At 36.4% G+C, this 16053-nt stretch overlaps 2 protein-coding genes across 2 annotated transcripts in view; one reads left to right on the top strand and one right to left on the bottom strand.

Annotated features, from left to right (window-relative positions):
* The window catches only part of LOC128524728 (protein SIX6OS1), a 24616-nt gene extending 17316 nt beyond the window's left edge, over nt 1-7300 (bottom strand). Inside the window, exon 1 of the mRNA XM_053497462.1 lies at nt 7264-7300. The gene's annotated coding sequence lies outside the window, so the exon portion shown is untranslated. The remainder of the gene's footprint in view (nt 1-7263) is intronic.
* xrcc5 (X-ray repair complementing defective repair in Chinese hamster cells 5) lies at nt 452-15791 on the top strand. Its single transcript, XM_053497460.1, has 21 exons — nt 452-500; nt 1235-1348; nt 1442-1625; nt 2640-2688; nt 2767-2889; nt 3038-3217; nt 4700-4814; nt 5294-5432; nt 5648-5760; nt 6837-6899; nt 7061-7198; nt 7294-7384; nt 9750-9880; nt 10415-10611; nt 10881-10968; nt 11071-11140; nt 12392-12501; nt 14752-14848; nt 14937-15004; nt 15397-15471; nt 15617-15791. Exons 1-21 carry the CDS (start codon nt 483-485, stop codon nt 15629-15631), a joined length of 2178 nt encoding a protein of 725 aa, XP_053353435.1. The 5' UTR covers nt 452-482; the 3' UTR covers nt 15632-15791.
* Nucleotides 15792-16053: the final 262 nt, after the last annotated feature.

Here is a 16053-nt window from a genome sequence, read left to right on the forward strand (position 1 = left end):
GCTTCCACTACTCTTTCCAACAGCTTCATTGTCTGGCTCATTAGCTTTATGCCTCTGTAATTGCCACAGCTCTTTGTACTGTTTATACTAGTTTATTTTATATTACTGTAAATGCCTCACTTTGATTAGTGGCTGGTTATAGCAGTGTTGTTTTAGGGTGGCATGGAGATACTGCTGAGCTTAACAGTATGAACGTGGAAGGATGGGTTTCTTCTGGGTTCTCCGGTTTTTATAATATGTCCTGATACACAATATATATTTTTATTGAATCACCCATTGGGTTTCCTGAATCAGCTCAAGATCCACCATGACCCTGATTAAGATAAATCAATTACAGAAAATGAAGAAATAAGCATTATGATTTCATCTGTACATACTAGATCACTAGCAAGTTCACAGGGCTTCCGGAACCATTTCGCTCGGAACTAAATTTGTCGCGTCTCTGTGTTCCCCCGGACCCATAACAGTGTGAAACCAACGAGATGGCGCGAGCGGCCAAGGTAAAAATAATAATGAAAAATAATGTACAGTATAGGATTTATAAACAAGCGAGATGATTATTAGATTAATATATTTGCGTGAATGTTAACGAAACATACATTTATTTAACTTGCATGCGGTTTGACTGTACGATAATTACATGAAAATGCACTTTGAAAAACTACATGTTCAGACTTGTCTAAATGAAGGCAGGTAATGAGTTCCAGGCGGAGTGACTTCAAGTACAAATATCAATAATAGTTCAAATAAGACATCTTCTCAAGTGTGTATTTTTTTCCGGCGACACAAATCTACTGGGACAGTGTTTAACCCCAATAAAAGATCAAATGTTACTGGATTCAGCCATAATCTCTTATCATATATATTATATTATACAACATAAATTTATATATTTATTATCATCAAATATTGTATTTGACCACATTTTACAACCTCAAATGTAAATGGACCTAAACTTAAAAAAAATATTTTGGATATAAAAATTTATTTCAGAGCCAGTGTGTCGAAATATGAATTGCCATGTAAAAGAATCACGAGACTTTAATGAATTAATCCCCCCCCCAATAATATAAATAATATATAGTACAATATATTATTTTTGTCATGTTGCCCCTTTCGGAAAAAAATAAAATAAAATCACTCTTCATGGGTAAATTGGATGCATAGACAAGAATGAACATCTAGTACACATTTAAGTGCACACTTTGATCTCTCTGTCTCTTTCTCACTTTAGTCAGCTGTGGTACTCTGCATGGATGTGGGCTTCTCTATGAGTAACTCGGCCCCTGGTGAGGAAGCTCCTTTCGAGCAAGCTAAAAAGATTATTCAGAAATTCATACAGCGCCAGGTACCTTTCTTTCCTTTAATGCTTAAGTTTTACAACATGCATCGATTTAGCTGATCTGTACAGTCTCAGCAAAAAAATCGACAATCATTTTAGGTCTTTGCTGAAAACAAAAATGAGCTGGGCCTGGTCCTTTTTGGAACGGACAACACAAAGAATCCGCTCGCTCAAGATGGCCAGTACCAGAATATCTGTATTCACCGTCATCTGATGATGGCCGACTTTGAACTTCTGGAGGAAATTGAACATGAGCTTCACCCTGGTTCTCAGCATGCTGACTGTATCCTTTCTAATAGTTTAATAATGTAATATCCTTTCTAAAAGAGAGATCCACAGATCAGACTTTTATGAAAGAGTGCAAGAAGAAAGCCATTGTTAAAAGGAAGCCATAAGAAATCCTGATTACTGTTTGCGACAAGCCCTGTGAGGGACACGGCAAACATATTGAAGAAGGTGCTCTGATCAGATGAAATCAAAATGTAACTTTTTGGTCTAAATGCAAAATGCTATGTGTGGGGGTAACACCAACAACGTGCAAGGTGTTTGCAGCATCATGTTGTGGTGATGCTTTTTTTAACAGCAGGGACAGGAAAGCTGGTCAGAGTTGATGGGAAGATGGATGGAGTTAAATCCAGGGCAATCTTAGAAGAAAACCTGTTAGAGTGTCTGAAAAATACTTGAGACTGGGGCAGAGGTTCACCTTTCAGCAGGACAATGACTCTAAACATACAGCTAGAGCTACAATGGAATGGTTTAGGTTAAAGCATATTCACATGTTAGAATGACTCAGTCAAAGTCCAGACCTAAATCCAATTGAGAATCTGTGCAAGACTGGAAAATTTCTGTTCACAGATGCTCTTTATCCGGTCTGACTAAGTTTGAGCTATTTTGCAAAGAAGAATGGACACACCTGCTAACCTGCACCTTTATTTTGTCTATTCCAAAACAACCGACTGTTGCTGTTGTTGTTACTTAATTACCAAATGGCAAATGTGTTATTTCATAGTTTTAAAATCTCCAGTATTGTTTTGCAGAAATGAAAATCACTGAAAAAAAAACATCGAATTTGAAGGTTCAATCAGTGTAAATATTCATAAGTCACACTGCTTCAAACTCTACTATACATAGATGTATAGATAGGTGGATGGATGGATGGATGCGTATGCATGGGCGGATGTATGGATGTATGGATGTATGGATGGATAGATATGCATGCAATGAACAGATCTTGTCAGTATTATTGTTATGCAGTGAACATCAGATGTTATCAAAACCATGACATGATGGCTTCCAGGGCTTGATGCTCTAGTTGTATGCATGGATCTTCTACAGAAGGAAACTATGTAAGTTTTCAACTGCCTTGCTATATGTTGTTGCTTTTTAAGATTTCTGAAGGTTAAATGATGGGATGTGTTTATTAGGGGGAAAAAGTACGAGAAGCTGAATATTGCTGTTCTCACTGACCTCAACACACCGGCCTGTGAGGATCAGCTGGACATCATCATTGGAAACTTAAAAAAAGCTGGCATTACCCTGCAGTTCTTGTAAGATTTTCTTTTCATTAATTATTTTTATGATTGTATATTTCAGTTTGTTTTACTGCCGTCAATATTAAAAAAAAATCACTCTCTATGGGTAGAGAAGTGGGAGATCACATGCCCTAACTGTCTGTGTGTGTTTGTGTGATGGTAGCCTTCCATTTCCTGTGGATACAGATGAAGGGGCTGCTGGAGCGGGAGACAGACCAGGGCCGAGGCCACCCCAGAGTGGAAAAGGACTGAGCAGGGAGCAGAAGCAGGGGCTGCAGATGGTTAGGAAGGTCATGAATTCTCTGGATGAAGAAGACGGCCTAGACGAAGTCTACACTTTTAGGTACAGTGGACGTTTGAAATGTCAAACCCGGTTAATGTTTGGTTTGTTAGTATAAGCCTGATTTTTTTTTTTTTTTTTTTTTTGAAAATGAAGTTTTTATTGGTTTTCTTAAACATAACATACAAGTACAAATATCCAACAACAACTAGGTTAATGTACTATTTACAAAACAAACACACAAAAAAAAAAACAGAAAAAAAAAAAAAACTTACACAATAATGGTGATCACCGAGTAATAACCAGAAATACCAGTGTAAAGCACCACAGATTAAGCAAGTTATAATCTAAACATGGATCTATTATCAGTCATCCTTTGAAACCACAGTCTGAATAAATTTCTCCCATATTTCCACATCTTTATAATTTTGATTCAATTTGGCTAGCAGTTTTTCATATGATACATTCTCAGTCATAAATTCAATCCACATTTTAATTGTAGGACATTGAATATCTTTCCAAAATTTAAGTATCAGTCGTATTGCTGTGACTACACCCACTGTAATAAGAGAGAACTCAATGTTTTTGATCTGTAAGATCTCTGATTTATCTCCCAACAAACATATCCTGGGTGATACTGGAATTTTAATTCCCAAACATTTTCCTACATATTTTAACACAGCTTTCCAAAAAGGAAACATTCCTTTGAACATTCCCATAGAGCATGCATATATGTACCATTTTCTTCTTTACATTTCCAGCATTTATTATCTTCCCTACAACCCATTCTAAAAAGTCGAACTGGTGTGTAATAATACCTATGTAATACCTTATATTGAATAAATTTGCCTCTTGCTTCTTTTATATACTTTCCACTGTTGGACAAAATTCTCTTCCAGGTGTCTTTATCTACTGTATGTCACTATCGATGTCTCTCTGCCAAATCAGTCTTAGGTTTTCACAGTTATTGTCATTGATCCTTAAACAGAGTTGGTAAAATTTAGATGCCTTTTGGACAGGTCTTGGTAGTTCAAGGAAATTTTCTAAAACATTTTTATTTTGTTCCATGGGAACCTTTACCATCAAGCAGTGCCTAATTTGTAAGTATTTCCAGAATTGATCACGGCCTTCTAACTGAAATTTTTCTTTTAGATTATTAAAAGACAAAAGCGTATTATTACTAAATAAATCCTTTAGTGTACGTATTCCGTTTCTAAACCACTGTCCCCATAAGCCTGATTTTTAAAGGAAACTTGTGTGACTATAAAAAGTTTTCCATCATTTCTCACTGCTTATTATTGGGAGCTGTTTAAAAGACATTAAGATTTATAATGCAGAATCTCTTTAATTTTTTAACATGGTACAGCCATGGTTTATGAAGAATTGCTTAATTAAAAGTAACAATGACTCACATAACCTACATAAATCTCATATAAGGTGAAAAAAATTATCACTTGATCAGGTCTTTACAAGCCTGTAAATCATGGTGAAGTACAGTACGTCAGGTTCTTATTTCTTGTCCGTTATTGTTTGTCTGTTAAACAGTGATGCTGTGGAGAGGCTGTCCATCTTTAAGCGGATCGAGAGAAGGCCGATGGCTTGGCCCTGTCAGCTTACTATTGGGAACTCCATATCCATCCGCATCATCGGATACAAAGCAGTGAGTTGTGCTTAAACTTTACAGCAGTTTCTGTATTAAATAATGTCTGAGGTTTCAGCTATGACTTACTGGGGAAAAGGGGTGAGAGGACACGGTGATGGACTTAAACCTGACCCTAATCTAATTTCATCCAATCAGCCAAACATTTGCCAGAAGAATAGTGTTTTAAAAATTGCGTGAGTTTCAATAAACCTTAGAATGAGAAAAATTTTTAAGATTCCAGTTACTTTGACCATAGTATGGTTGTTTTTGCCTATTTTTGGCTGTTTTTACACAAGAATCATTAGAGTTTGCATAGAATAAAATAAGAAAAACATGGAATGTGGATTTAAAAAAAAAAGTAATTTTCAAATTAAGATATGTATTGTGGTTGGATCAAGGGGTGAATATTTATGCATCACATCGTATAATAGCACTGTTAAATAGACTAATTTGCTTTGCTTTGTTTTTTTTGTTGTTGTTTTTTTTACCCTGTAAAGGTTTGTGAGGAGAAGATTAAGAAGACCTGGGCCGTAGTCGATGCTGAGAGTCACCAAAAAGATGACGTAAAGAGGGACACTGTCTATTGCCTCAATGATGACAATGAAACTGAAGTGCAGAAAGATGATGTCATTCAGGGTGAGACATGACCATGTGGGTCCCTTGGGGCTGGAATTATTTACCTTTCTTATCCAATTTAGGGTTAAAAAGGCCTTGACGTGATAGTTGGGTTTGTAATGCTATAAACTAATTCCATCAGTATATTTGCATAATAATTAGTGTGTTCCTCAGTATGGCTTATTAAGACGTGTCTCTCTCTCTCTCTCTCTCTCTCTCTATTTCCTTCCTGGTAGGTTTCCGTTACGGAAGTGACATCGTGCCATTCTCCAAAGTGGACCAAGAGCAGATGAAGTACAAGTCAGATGGAAAAAGTTTTGCTGTGCTTGGCTTCTCCAAGCGGGAGCTGGTAAGTTGTTCACCACGAGGTGGAGCACTTCCTCCATAAACCAGTAAATGGGAGCACGTGTTCTTAAAGTGATGCTGCCATGCAGTGTAACAAACCTGACCTTTCCGCCCTGATCATCCTTTTATTGTATGTATATACAGTACCAGTCAAAAGTTTGAACACCCCTTCTAATTTATGATCTTTCCTGATTTTTATCTTTATGAATTTTATTTCTTTCTACATTACATTACATTACACACTACACTTTCTACACCCATATTTTTCTAATATTGTATATTTGTTCTGTACAGTTATTTTATTTTATTTTAATTTTTAATTTTATATTTTGTTTTATTCTTCTTAGTTAAATTTCCCTTCTTTCCTTTTTTTTTTTTAATATTTATTTCCTATTCTTTAGTCTTTTATTTTAAGGTCTTTTATCTTAAGGTCACGAGCAGTTGTCAAAGCATTTTACTGCATATCGTACTCTGTATGACTGTGTATGTGGCAAATAAAATTTGAATTTTATTTACACTGCTCTACAACAATGCTGAAGGCATCCAAAATATGCAATAATCTCCTCTGAACAGTTAATATTGAGATGTGTCTGCTACTTTTGCTCTGTAAATCTGAGGTGCTGTTTGTTAATTGGTGATTTCTGAGGCTGGTAACTCCAAATGAATTTCTCCTCTGAAGCAGAGGTAAGTTTTGGTCTTGCTTTCTTGGGATGGTCTTAATGAGAGCCAGTTTCATCATGGTGCTTGATGGGTTTTGCAAATGCACTTGGCAGTATTGGTCTTGCAAGAACTGTTCCAGGACAGCTGACCTTTGTATCTGACTGTTGTTGCTGTTGTTATTTTATTATCTAATGCCATCTATGTTATTTGATAGTTTTGTGAATCTTCATTATTGTGTAGAATATAGACTAGCTTGTGTCCAAACTTTTGACTGGTACTCTATATATTACACCACAGTTTCTGAATTCAGCAACTTTTTTTCTTTTCTTTCCCCACAAAGTCAAATGTACACTCTAAACACAGGACTAGTTTATTAATTCGATAGAAAGATCTTTAGTAATGCACTTTTGTTTTGTGCAGATTCACCGCCATCATTTCATGGGCCAGCAGATTGTTAAGGTTTTTCCTGCCAAAGATGATGAGGTGAGTGTAGCGGGTATATTAGTGTTGTTATTGCAACACACTTTTTCCTAACATAGTTTTAGATAATTTTTTACGAGACATTTAGAAAATACAGGGTAGTCTCATTTAAGATTAGTCATTACAAATAAAATTGTATCTGTTTATTTTGTGTGTGTGTTTAGCATGCAGCTGTTGCGCTTTCTGCTCTGATTCATGCTCTGAACGATCTGAATATGGTGGCTATTGTTCGTTATGCCTACGATCGCCGCAGCAACCCACAAGTAGGAGCAGCTTTTCCTTGCATCAAAGACAAATACGAGGTATGTTGTTCTGAGTCATACAGAAATCCAACTCTTGCTACGTGTGTCACCCTGGAGTCACCCACCTTCCTTCCTTTTTTTTCTCTGCTCCACAGTGCTTGATCTACGTGCAGTTACCGTACATGGAGGACCTCCGTCAGTTCACGTTCCCTTCACTGGAGAACAATAAGAAATTTGCTCCATCAGGTGAGAAATCAGGGGTTCATACCTACATATGGCTGAACCATTCTTAGCTAAAATGTTAATTACGATTCTTCTCCACCGGAATTGAGATCAAGATTCCTCAACGAAAAACATTCAGTGCACTTAAGTGCAAATGTATATATATATATTTTTTAAAGTACTCTCTACTTATTCTAGATGCATAAATAGTATATTAACAATAGTAATTAAAATAACTAATAAATAGCATTTGTGCTTTTTGGACACACAGCCAACTACGGTACTTCATCATTACATTAGTTCATATATATATATATATATATATATATATATATATATATATATATATATATATTTATTTATTTATGTATAAACATAAAGTAAATGTCATGAAGTTTGTTAGGTAGTTTGAAATTAAATACACAGTTTACAGTAAGGCATTTATTGTTCTTAAAGGGTTTTATTGCTCAATCTCAACACACATCTAGTATAGTTCCCCATCGTCCATTTTAAACTTCTTTGCACCTGGTTCTTCACCTGCTAGGTGGAAAAAGAGAATTTGAAAATTCAAGCAACAAAGATCAACTAGAAAAACTAAAAAAAACAAAAAAAACACATAAAGCTACTTTTTTGACCTTGTTTCTTATAACACAAGGAATTTCACGTTTACTTGCCTTTCCCTTTCTGAAACAAGATAAATGTTACTTGTCAGACTAATAAGGATTCATAATTAAATCATCAATGATTCTATGTTATTGGTGCTTAACAATGCAACTCGTCCTGAGTTTTTATTTTTTGTAATTATTTTAAAAAAAAATGTATTACCTATTCCCAAACACATCTGCACTGGTCTTTTGGTCCTTCTTATGCACCACCTCCTTACGGGTGAAGAGTATCTTCATCTCCTGCAAAGGTGCATGGCAGCGAGCAGAGACGGCCTGGGGCCGTGACTCTATGGGGGGTAGGGATGCACCTGGGTTCACACCTTGATGATGTAGGCACTGAGGCGAAAAAAAACCCATTAAGTACAAGTATCGTTCATGCCAGACGTTCATTCTTACTGCTACTTGAATCACAAGTAAACGAGTAAAATAAATTTTATATAACCTTGGCTATAGATATATGATAGAGTATTTGTGATACTCTTACATTTTTCCTCTCGCTCTCTGTCTGTTAGTATTCTCTTGTTAACAGTTTCTAGGTTCAGGTTTTCACACAGCATACCACACAAACACTTCAACACAAGCTGACATCTTTTCCTGTGTGCAGTCAACAGTGAGTAACATTGATTTAGGCCTAAGTTGCAAAACACAACTTCACTGCAGGTTGTCAGAGCTGCCAATGTCTGTGGTTTTAATCATGGCATTTATGATTTCTGACACTATACTATGTCAAAATAGGAAGCTGAAAGCTACACTTTTAGGCTTTGTTGGCTAAAGCAGTGATCAGAACAAACCCCTTTGAAAACAGCCAGTGGAGAAATGGATGCGGGATATAAAATGTCCGCATTTTCTTCTATTTTCACTTTACCTGTGAATTCAAACACCTCAGTCTTACGATTTAATGTAGACCAAGAAGATGAAGTATAGTACTTTCGTTTAGTGAAATATTTACATATTACTAAGACTTACTTTTCTCATCATGGAGTGTCCTTCAGAAATCCTGATGTAAGTTTCGATCCTTGATAAGCAAGCCACGGACAAACAGTGACAAGGGAAAACTCCCTCAGACTGCATGAGGAAGAACCAGCATGAAAAGAACCAGACTTAAAAGGGACACTGACTTTCTTTTCTTATAGAAACTATATAGTGGAATTTTAAATCGTCACACTTTCGAAATGAACCAAAACTGTACTTTGTGTTAAAAGGATGTTCAGTATGATCATCATGATCTATGATTACAACACCTTATAAACCACGAGTGGAATTGTCCACTGAAAAAAAGAGTAAGGTGTAAGAATTAACTGTTTATTGGAAGGGCCATTTTAAATGAAAAGTGAGAAACTGGTATAAAATTATAAAGAACTTCCAAACATGGAAAGACAGCAGCAACTGTTGTTATTTAGACTATTGTGGAGGCTTTAGAGTGAGTAAGTAAATAACACATGCCTAAAAGAGATGATTCACAATAGCTGCCAGTGTGAAGGATTTTACAGGCATACAAATATTGTATACTGTAGCATTACTATTCAGTAAGGTTTATACCTTCAACTTAAATGTCACCATGACAGGCCTAAATCTAAGTGTCATCTCCCCTTTTTTTTCTTTTTTTAAACGCACAAAAAAAAAAGATAGATGATAGGAGGGTGATGAAACATTGATCATTTCTGTTGTCTGTTAAAATTGTCCTGAACCGTTTTATCAATGCAGTTCTGTCTCTCTTTACCCAGAGGCTCAGCTGTCAGCAGTGGACAATCTCATCAACTCTATGATGCTGGTGGAGGAGGGAGAAGATGGAGAGATGGAGGACACATTCAAAGTCCACAAAATCCCCAACCCACAGTTTCAGAGACTCTTCCAGGTAAGAGACACACACACACAGCTTATTTAGAAGCACGTTTTGAGCAGGATATTGCCTGAAATCTGCCAGAGGGCAGAGCAAAAAACTGCTGTGCTTGTGGTTAGTCTTGAATATATCTTTATAAAAAATATATATATATATTTTGTGACCACAACTTGTTCCCTATGACTGGCTCAAAAAATGTCATGTATTTAGTTTAGCTTAAGGATACAATTCATGACATATCTGTGGGAAGAAAATTGAGCCATAACCTTCAAAAAATGAATGCCATGTACTTTAACTTGGTTTGGTAAATCTTTATTTATGGTCATGGAATATGCTCAAGACCCCTAGGCTTTGGATGGTCTGTCATATCCTTTAAAGCAGACTCGCATTAAAGGGACGACTTTTCAATTTTGTTAAACACCATCTGTAAGACATTGGATATAAATCATGGATTCTAAATCATTCTCTTTTTTAACCATATTATTTAAGGAGGGATCTTTGGGTTGTCGGCTTTGACAAATGTTCTATTTTTTATTTTTTCCCTCGCAGTGCCTACATCATCGAGGTGTGAACCCAGGTGCACCCCTACCCCCCATAGAGCCATGGCTTAAGCGCATACTGGAACGGCCCCAGGCCGTCTCTGCTCGCTGTCATGCACCTCTGCAGGAGATGAAGAAACTCTTCACCCTCAAGGAGGTGGTGCAGAAGAAGGACCAAAAGACCAGTGCAGATGTGTTTGGGAATAGGTAATAAAAAAAAATAAAAACTCGGGACGAGTTGCATTGTGAAGCACTAATAACATAGAATTGATGATGATTAAATTCTGAATCCTTATTAGTCTGATAAGTATCATTTATCTTGTTTTATGAAAGGGAAAGTCAAGTTAACAAAGGAATTCCTTGTGTTATAAGAAACAAAGTCAAAAAAGGAGCTTTATGTGTTTTCGTTTAGTTTTTTTAAATTTTTCTAGTTGATCTTTATTGCTTGAAATTTCAAATTCTCTTTTTCCACCTAGCACTGAGGAACCAGATGCAAAGAAGTTTAAAATGGACGATGGGGAGAAATTCAGCCTAGCGGAGACCTCTGAGGGAAACATCACCTCTGTGAGAAAACATGAAATGAATTTAAGGCTTTTAATATGTGATTGTAAAGGGAGAAAAAAATGTCAGAAAGCTAATGTTGTACCTTTGTGTATTGTTTTGCAGGTAGGCAGTGTGAACCCTGCAGAAAACTTCCGCACTTTAGTTCAAAAGAAGACCATTCCCTTTGACCAAGGTAAGTTGTAAAAATGTTTTTGTTTGTTTTATTTGTTTTGTTTTCCCTTTTTGGTGGCTGAAACTTTTTTTAAGGGAAAGTGTGATTTAATTTATAATTGAGGTGCCTATAAGTACATTACAATAGGTTGTTATACATTTTCCTGCTCTGCACACAGACTGTGACGCTTGTCACTTGGAATGCGAGTACAATGTAAGTCATCGGGACCAAATCTCACAACTTTTGTTTTATGAAATGCAAAAATGCATTCCAAAGTTGCATAAATGCAAAAATGCAGCTCCCTCATATGGCTAGTTCAGTTTTGCATACGGCTACTTCGGGTGAAAGAAGAGTTAAATTTGTACTGAGTACACTGTAACATTAACACATACCAACTTGATTTAGCTCAGTGGGACTGTAGAAGCTTGATATGAATCCCAGCTGAGCTTTGGAATAATTCATTTTAGCATGGATTTGTACCGGGTGACAAACTTTACAGTAAGTATACAGAGAAGAAAAATTTATTGTGATCAAGATCTATTGTAATTTACCTTTATTTTGATTAAAGACATAAAAAAGCTCTAAATAATAAAAATAATAAGGGTTCATGATTAAATGAAGAGTAAATTTAGTTATGAATAGGAAATGACTATTAAGTGGTGTAATGCAACCTAATGCGAAGTGGAGTTACCGTTCCCAATATGAACTTAATTATTTTCCAATAACAGCACATGCTGATGTGTTTTATTCCTCTTTTACCACAGCAGATTAGCAAAGATTAAAATTTATTTGTTAAAAAAAAAGCAAAACTAATCAACACTCTCTTACGGAGCTAATTTGTGATATCTGTCTGTTTTAGAACAGTTTTTAACTTAAAGTATTTACTCGCTCAAATTTTTAGGGTTCTCCAAATAAACAACTCAAGGACTTTTTGATTTTTTCCAATTAAAAAATATCAGTTTATTGAATAATATATCCAAGTTATCAATATTTTCTATGTTCCATTTAGACCCACAGACACACAAAACAAGCGTTTGTTGCACTGCTTAGCAAACGAGCACTTTAATACACAATGTTTTTGCAAATTAGTCTCTTGTGTTTCCACCGAGTATGGTGTTCGCCATCTGCAGAACTGTCGCTCATATCTGATCAGGTTCACACCTTCTGTCAATATAATTGCTTTTGTCACCTTTGTCATAGTTTTGCGAACATTTCTGCTTGTCCTTGCTTTACTGTCCCACTGAATTGTTTTGTTTTTGGTCCTTACAACAGCATGCGAGCAGCTCACCCACAGAATGGAGCAGTTGCTGGGCAACAGGAGCACCGACTATTACATGAAGACCATCGCATGTGTCCAGGCCTTCAGAGAGCAGTCCATTAAGGTGAATTCTCAATCAAGGCTCAATATTCAGTTAGAGTTCACTTTACAATCAATACTGTCACCCTGTAGCTTCTTCAGCAGAAACAGAGTTACCTTTGCTAAGTGTGTCGTATTTAGTCTAACGTCCCCACTCGACACACATGGAGTGTTTACTGGGTTACATCATTCCGGCTGTTATCAGTCAGGTGAGGGGGAAGGAAATCATCAGCGGCTCCACCAAACTAAATTTTAAGGGTTCTCAATACACCACAAGCACTGATATTTGCAAACAGCAGATGAGTCTCTGCCGATGAGTCACAAGAATTCTCATTTCGAGTGCACTGAACACCTGTTGAGTCTTCTGACAAAGCACTCGTGGGCATTTTAGGCATTTGTTTACTGAGCTGTGTGAATGACTGTGCACCGAAATGTACTACATGTTAATCACAGATAATAATCATTTTAGAGCACTTCAGTGTAAAGAGAGTTAAAAAAAGGCAGCTCTACAAGGATATATGTTGCTTAAGAGGGTCTAAAACTTTTAAAATAAATTAATCATAAAAGCTGAAACGTAATTCCTGTCCTTTTACAGCCTTGTATTTAAAGTGCGTAATCGGCGAGATTATTGCCATATATTGCTAATTGTTTTACATGCAGGATGTTCAAACCTTCAAAATTGCGTGGTCATTAAAACAATATATATATATATATATATATATATATATATATATATTTTTTTTTAAGCATATTTAACAGCCAAAGCTGGTTTAAAAAGTAGTAGGAAAATGTTTAAAACATAGACCCGTAACAGGATACTCACCATTAAGTGCAAAGTGAAATAAAACAACAAACTTAATACAATATTGGTATAATAAATTAATACATTATAATACAATTATAACCAAAAAATACCAAAAAGAATACCAAGTTGAATCTTGAGGCTAGGTTAAAATTGAGGTTCAAAAATTAAGAACCAGTCTTGGCTTACTAATGAAACCAGGACTCAGGAATGCAGGAAAGCAGAGCGTGAATGAAAGGAAGATAACCTTCAAGTTTCATGTGAAATTTTAAAGGATTGCCTAAGAAGGTACCAGCACTTTGTAAAAGCAGCAAGAGCTAAATACTGTATTTTTCACAGTTGATTTCTCATAGTTGTAAGGCTCTTTCTAACACCATTAAACAAATCTTATATCCACCAGAGACCCCTCGTTTTGATGAAACCTGTGGGAAATTTCTTGGGTTTTGGTTGCTAAGACAAGGGTAAAGAAAACTCATGTAATTGAAACTTCATAGAAATGATCCTTTTATCAGTGAAGTAGGTCATGAATTATAATAGACTGTATAAAAGTAGAATTGCATGAGGTTATAAACCAAACTTTAAGTTAACTCCTATAAGTTTGTCCCAGTTTGGACATATTCGGGAACATAAACTGAGGATCCCAACAAGAAGTTTTGCCATTTTTAGGTGTTCAGATACAAAGCTTGTGTGTCAAAGAAAGTTCTCATTTGTTAACACAGGAGTGCTTTGAGTGCACGACATCTGTCGCATCAGGGTTACAATGTTTTAATAGACTAAGTTGTTTAATGAGTTACAATAAAATTTTCTGGAAATAGTAATGCATAAAATAAACTAAAATAATAACACTAAGGATCACACACTCACTTATCGTCTATACCGCTTTATCCTGTATTCAGGGTCCATTCTGTATTCTTTAAGTATTGCTGTATTCTGTATTCAGGGGGGCCTGGAGGCTATCCCAGGAGACTTAGGGCACGAGGCGGGGTACACTCCGGACTGGGTGCTAATCCATTGCAGGGCACACACATACAGTATACACACATACACACACTCACACCCTCATTCACACACTACAGGCAATTTGGGAACGGCAGTTATCCTAATCTGCAGGTCTTTGGACTGTGCGAGGAAACAGGAGTACCCGGAGAGCACATGCAAAAACTATGCACACAGAGACGAAATTCGAACCTGGCTAGGAATTGAACTCAGACCCTGGAGGTGCAAGGCGACAGTGCTTACCACTACACCACCGTGACGCCTACTAAGGATCATTATTGAGTAATACTGTATACATTTGAAATATAAGTTAAATCCACTTGTATGTATGTGTCCTGCAATGGATTGACACCACGTCCAGGTTGTACCACGTCTCATGCCGAAAGTGTCCTGGGATAAGCACAACGCTGTACATGATAAGCGGTATAGATAAAATGAATGAATGTATAAATTAATAAACAAGTAACCTTTTTTCAGGTATCAAACGCGGAACTTTTCAACAGCTACATGCAGTCTCTGAAGAGCAGCGTTCCAGACAAGAGTCTGCAGGAATTCTGGGATTTGCTTGTTGCAGGTGTGTGTATACATGTTTTTCAAAGGGCCGGGTTGGGGGTTGAAGATGAGTAGAGTGCATCGTGACTGATACAGACTTCTGTCTGCAGATTCTATAACACTAATCAGCAAGGATGAAGTGAACAGCAGCGTTATATCCAAGCAAGAGGCGAACCAGGTGATTTTATTTAAATTTTTTTGTGTGTGTTTTTGTTTGACAGTCATTTAAATCAAGGTATCTCACCCTTGTTTCTAGAGGACAACTGCCCTTCGGATTGTAGTGTTTTCCCTGCTCTACCACACACACTTTCATTAAGAAATGGCTGTTAAATAGTTGATTAGTGAAATACGGTCTGCTGGTAGGTGAGAAAGCACTAAAACATGCCAGGCTGTGGTCCTCCAGAACCAGCCCTGATATTGTGTAATTTAATGACACTAAGAACATAACAATCTGTTATTCTCTAAAGACGACCAAAAATAGACAGGTTTACCCTCTATGAATTGTATGATATAGATTTATGTCTTGTGTATACTTAGCTTTAACCCAAAATAACTCTATACCTTGACCAGTTTTTGAAATTGGAAGAGGAAGAGGAAATGGAGGACGCTCCTTCCCATGAGGATGCAGGAGATGTGGATGATTTGGTAAGCGCCCTTGTTGGAGCTGAATTAATCAGTATTGTTGAAAACCATTTTTGTATCCACACTAGCATGCAGTATGACCTTGGCTGATTTTTATCGTGTATGTCTTGATTTTTTTCATGAATTAATTTTATTTATTTTTTAACAGCTGGACATGATGTAAACCTGGACTGTCCTTCAGTGTGGCCTTCATTCCTTTCCACCGAGGCTCTACTTGGTCCTGTCACAATAATGTTTGCACTGTATTTTTTATGTCTTAACAAAACGCAGAAAATATGTAAAATAAATCAAAGTTAAAAATAAAAAAAGCTGCTCCAGTTAAAGGTGTGAATACTCATTTCTGATTTTATTCTTAACAACTTTCCTGCACAACAATCAGGATGTAACTTTATTTCTTATTTTATCTAGCAAATTAACAATTTGCTTTATCTGCTGTTTTTGCTTCAACATATTAGAAATGCTGGCACTGAAGCAGTACAAAAGAGTGGCCCTTATTTCAGAGGATTTCACAAATAACTAACCACTGCCAGTGGATTTCACAGTTATCTGTGAAATATATTCATTTAACCTTTTCGCTGTAGAGTA

This window comes from Clarias gariepinus, chromosome 5 (assembly GCF_024256425.1).
Source record: "Clarias gariepinus isolate MV-2021 ecotype Netherlands chromosome 5, CGAR_prim_01v2, whole genome shotgun sequence".
Lineage (NCBI taxonomy): Eukaryota > Metazoa > Chordata > Actinopteri > Siluriformes > Clariidae > Clarias > Clarias gariepinus.

Coding starts and splice junctions, on each gene's coding strand:
- xrcc5 (XM_053497460.1), top strand. Junction 7,385..9,749: donor TAAGAAATTTGCTCCATCAG/GTGAGAAATCAG, acceptor CTCTTTACCCAG/AGGCTCAGCTGTCAGCAGTG. Junction 10,969..11,070: donor CTGAGGGAAACATCACCTCT/GTGAGAAAACAT, acceptor ATTGTTTTGCAG/GTAGGCAGTGTGAACCCTGC.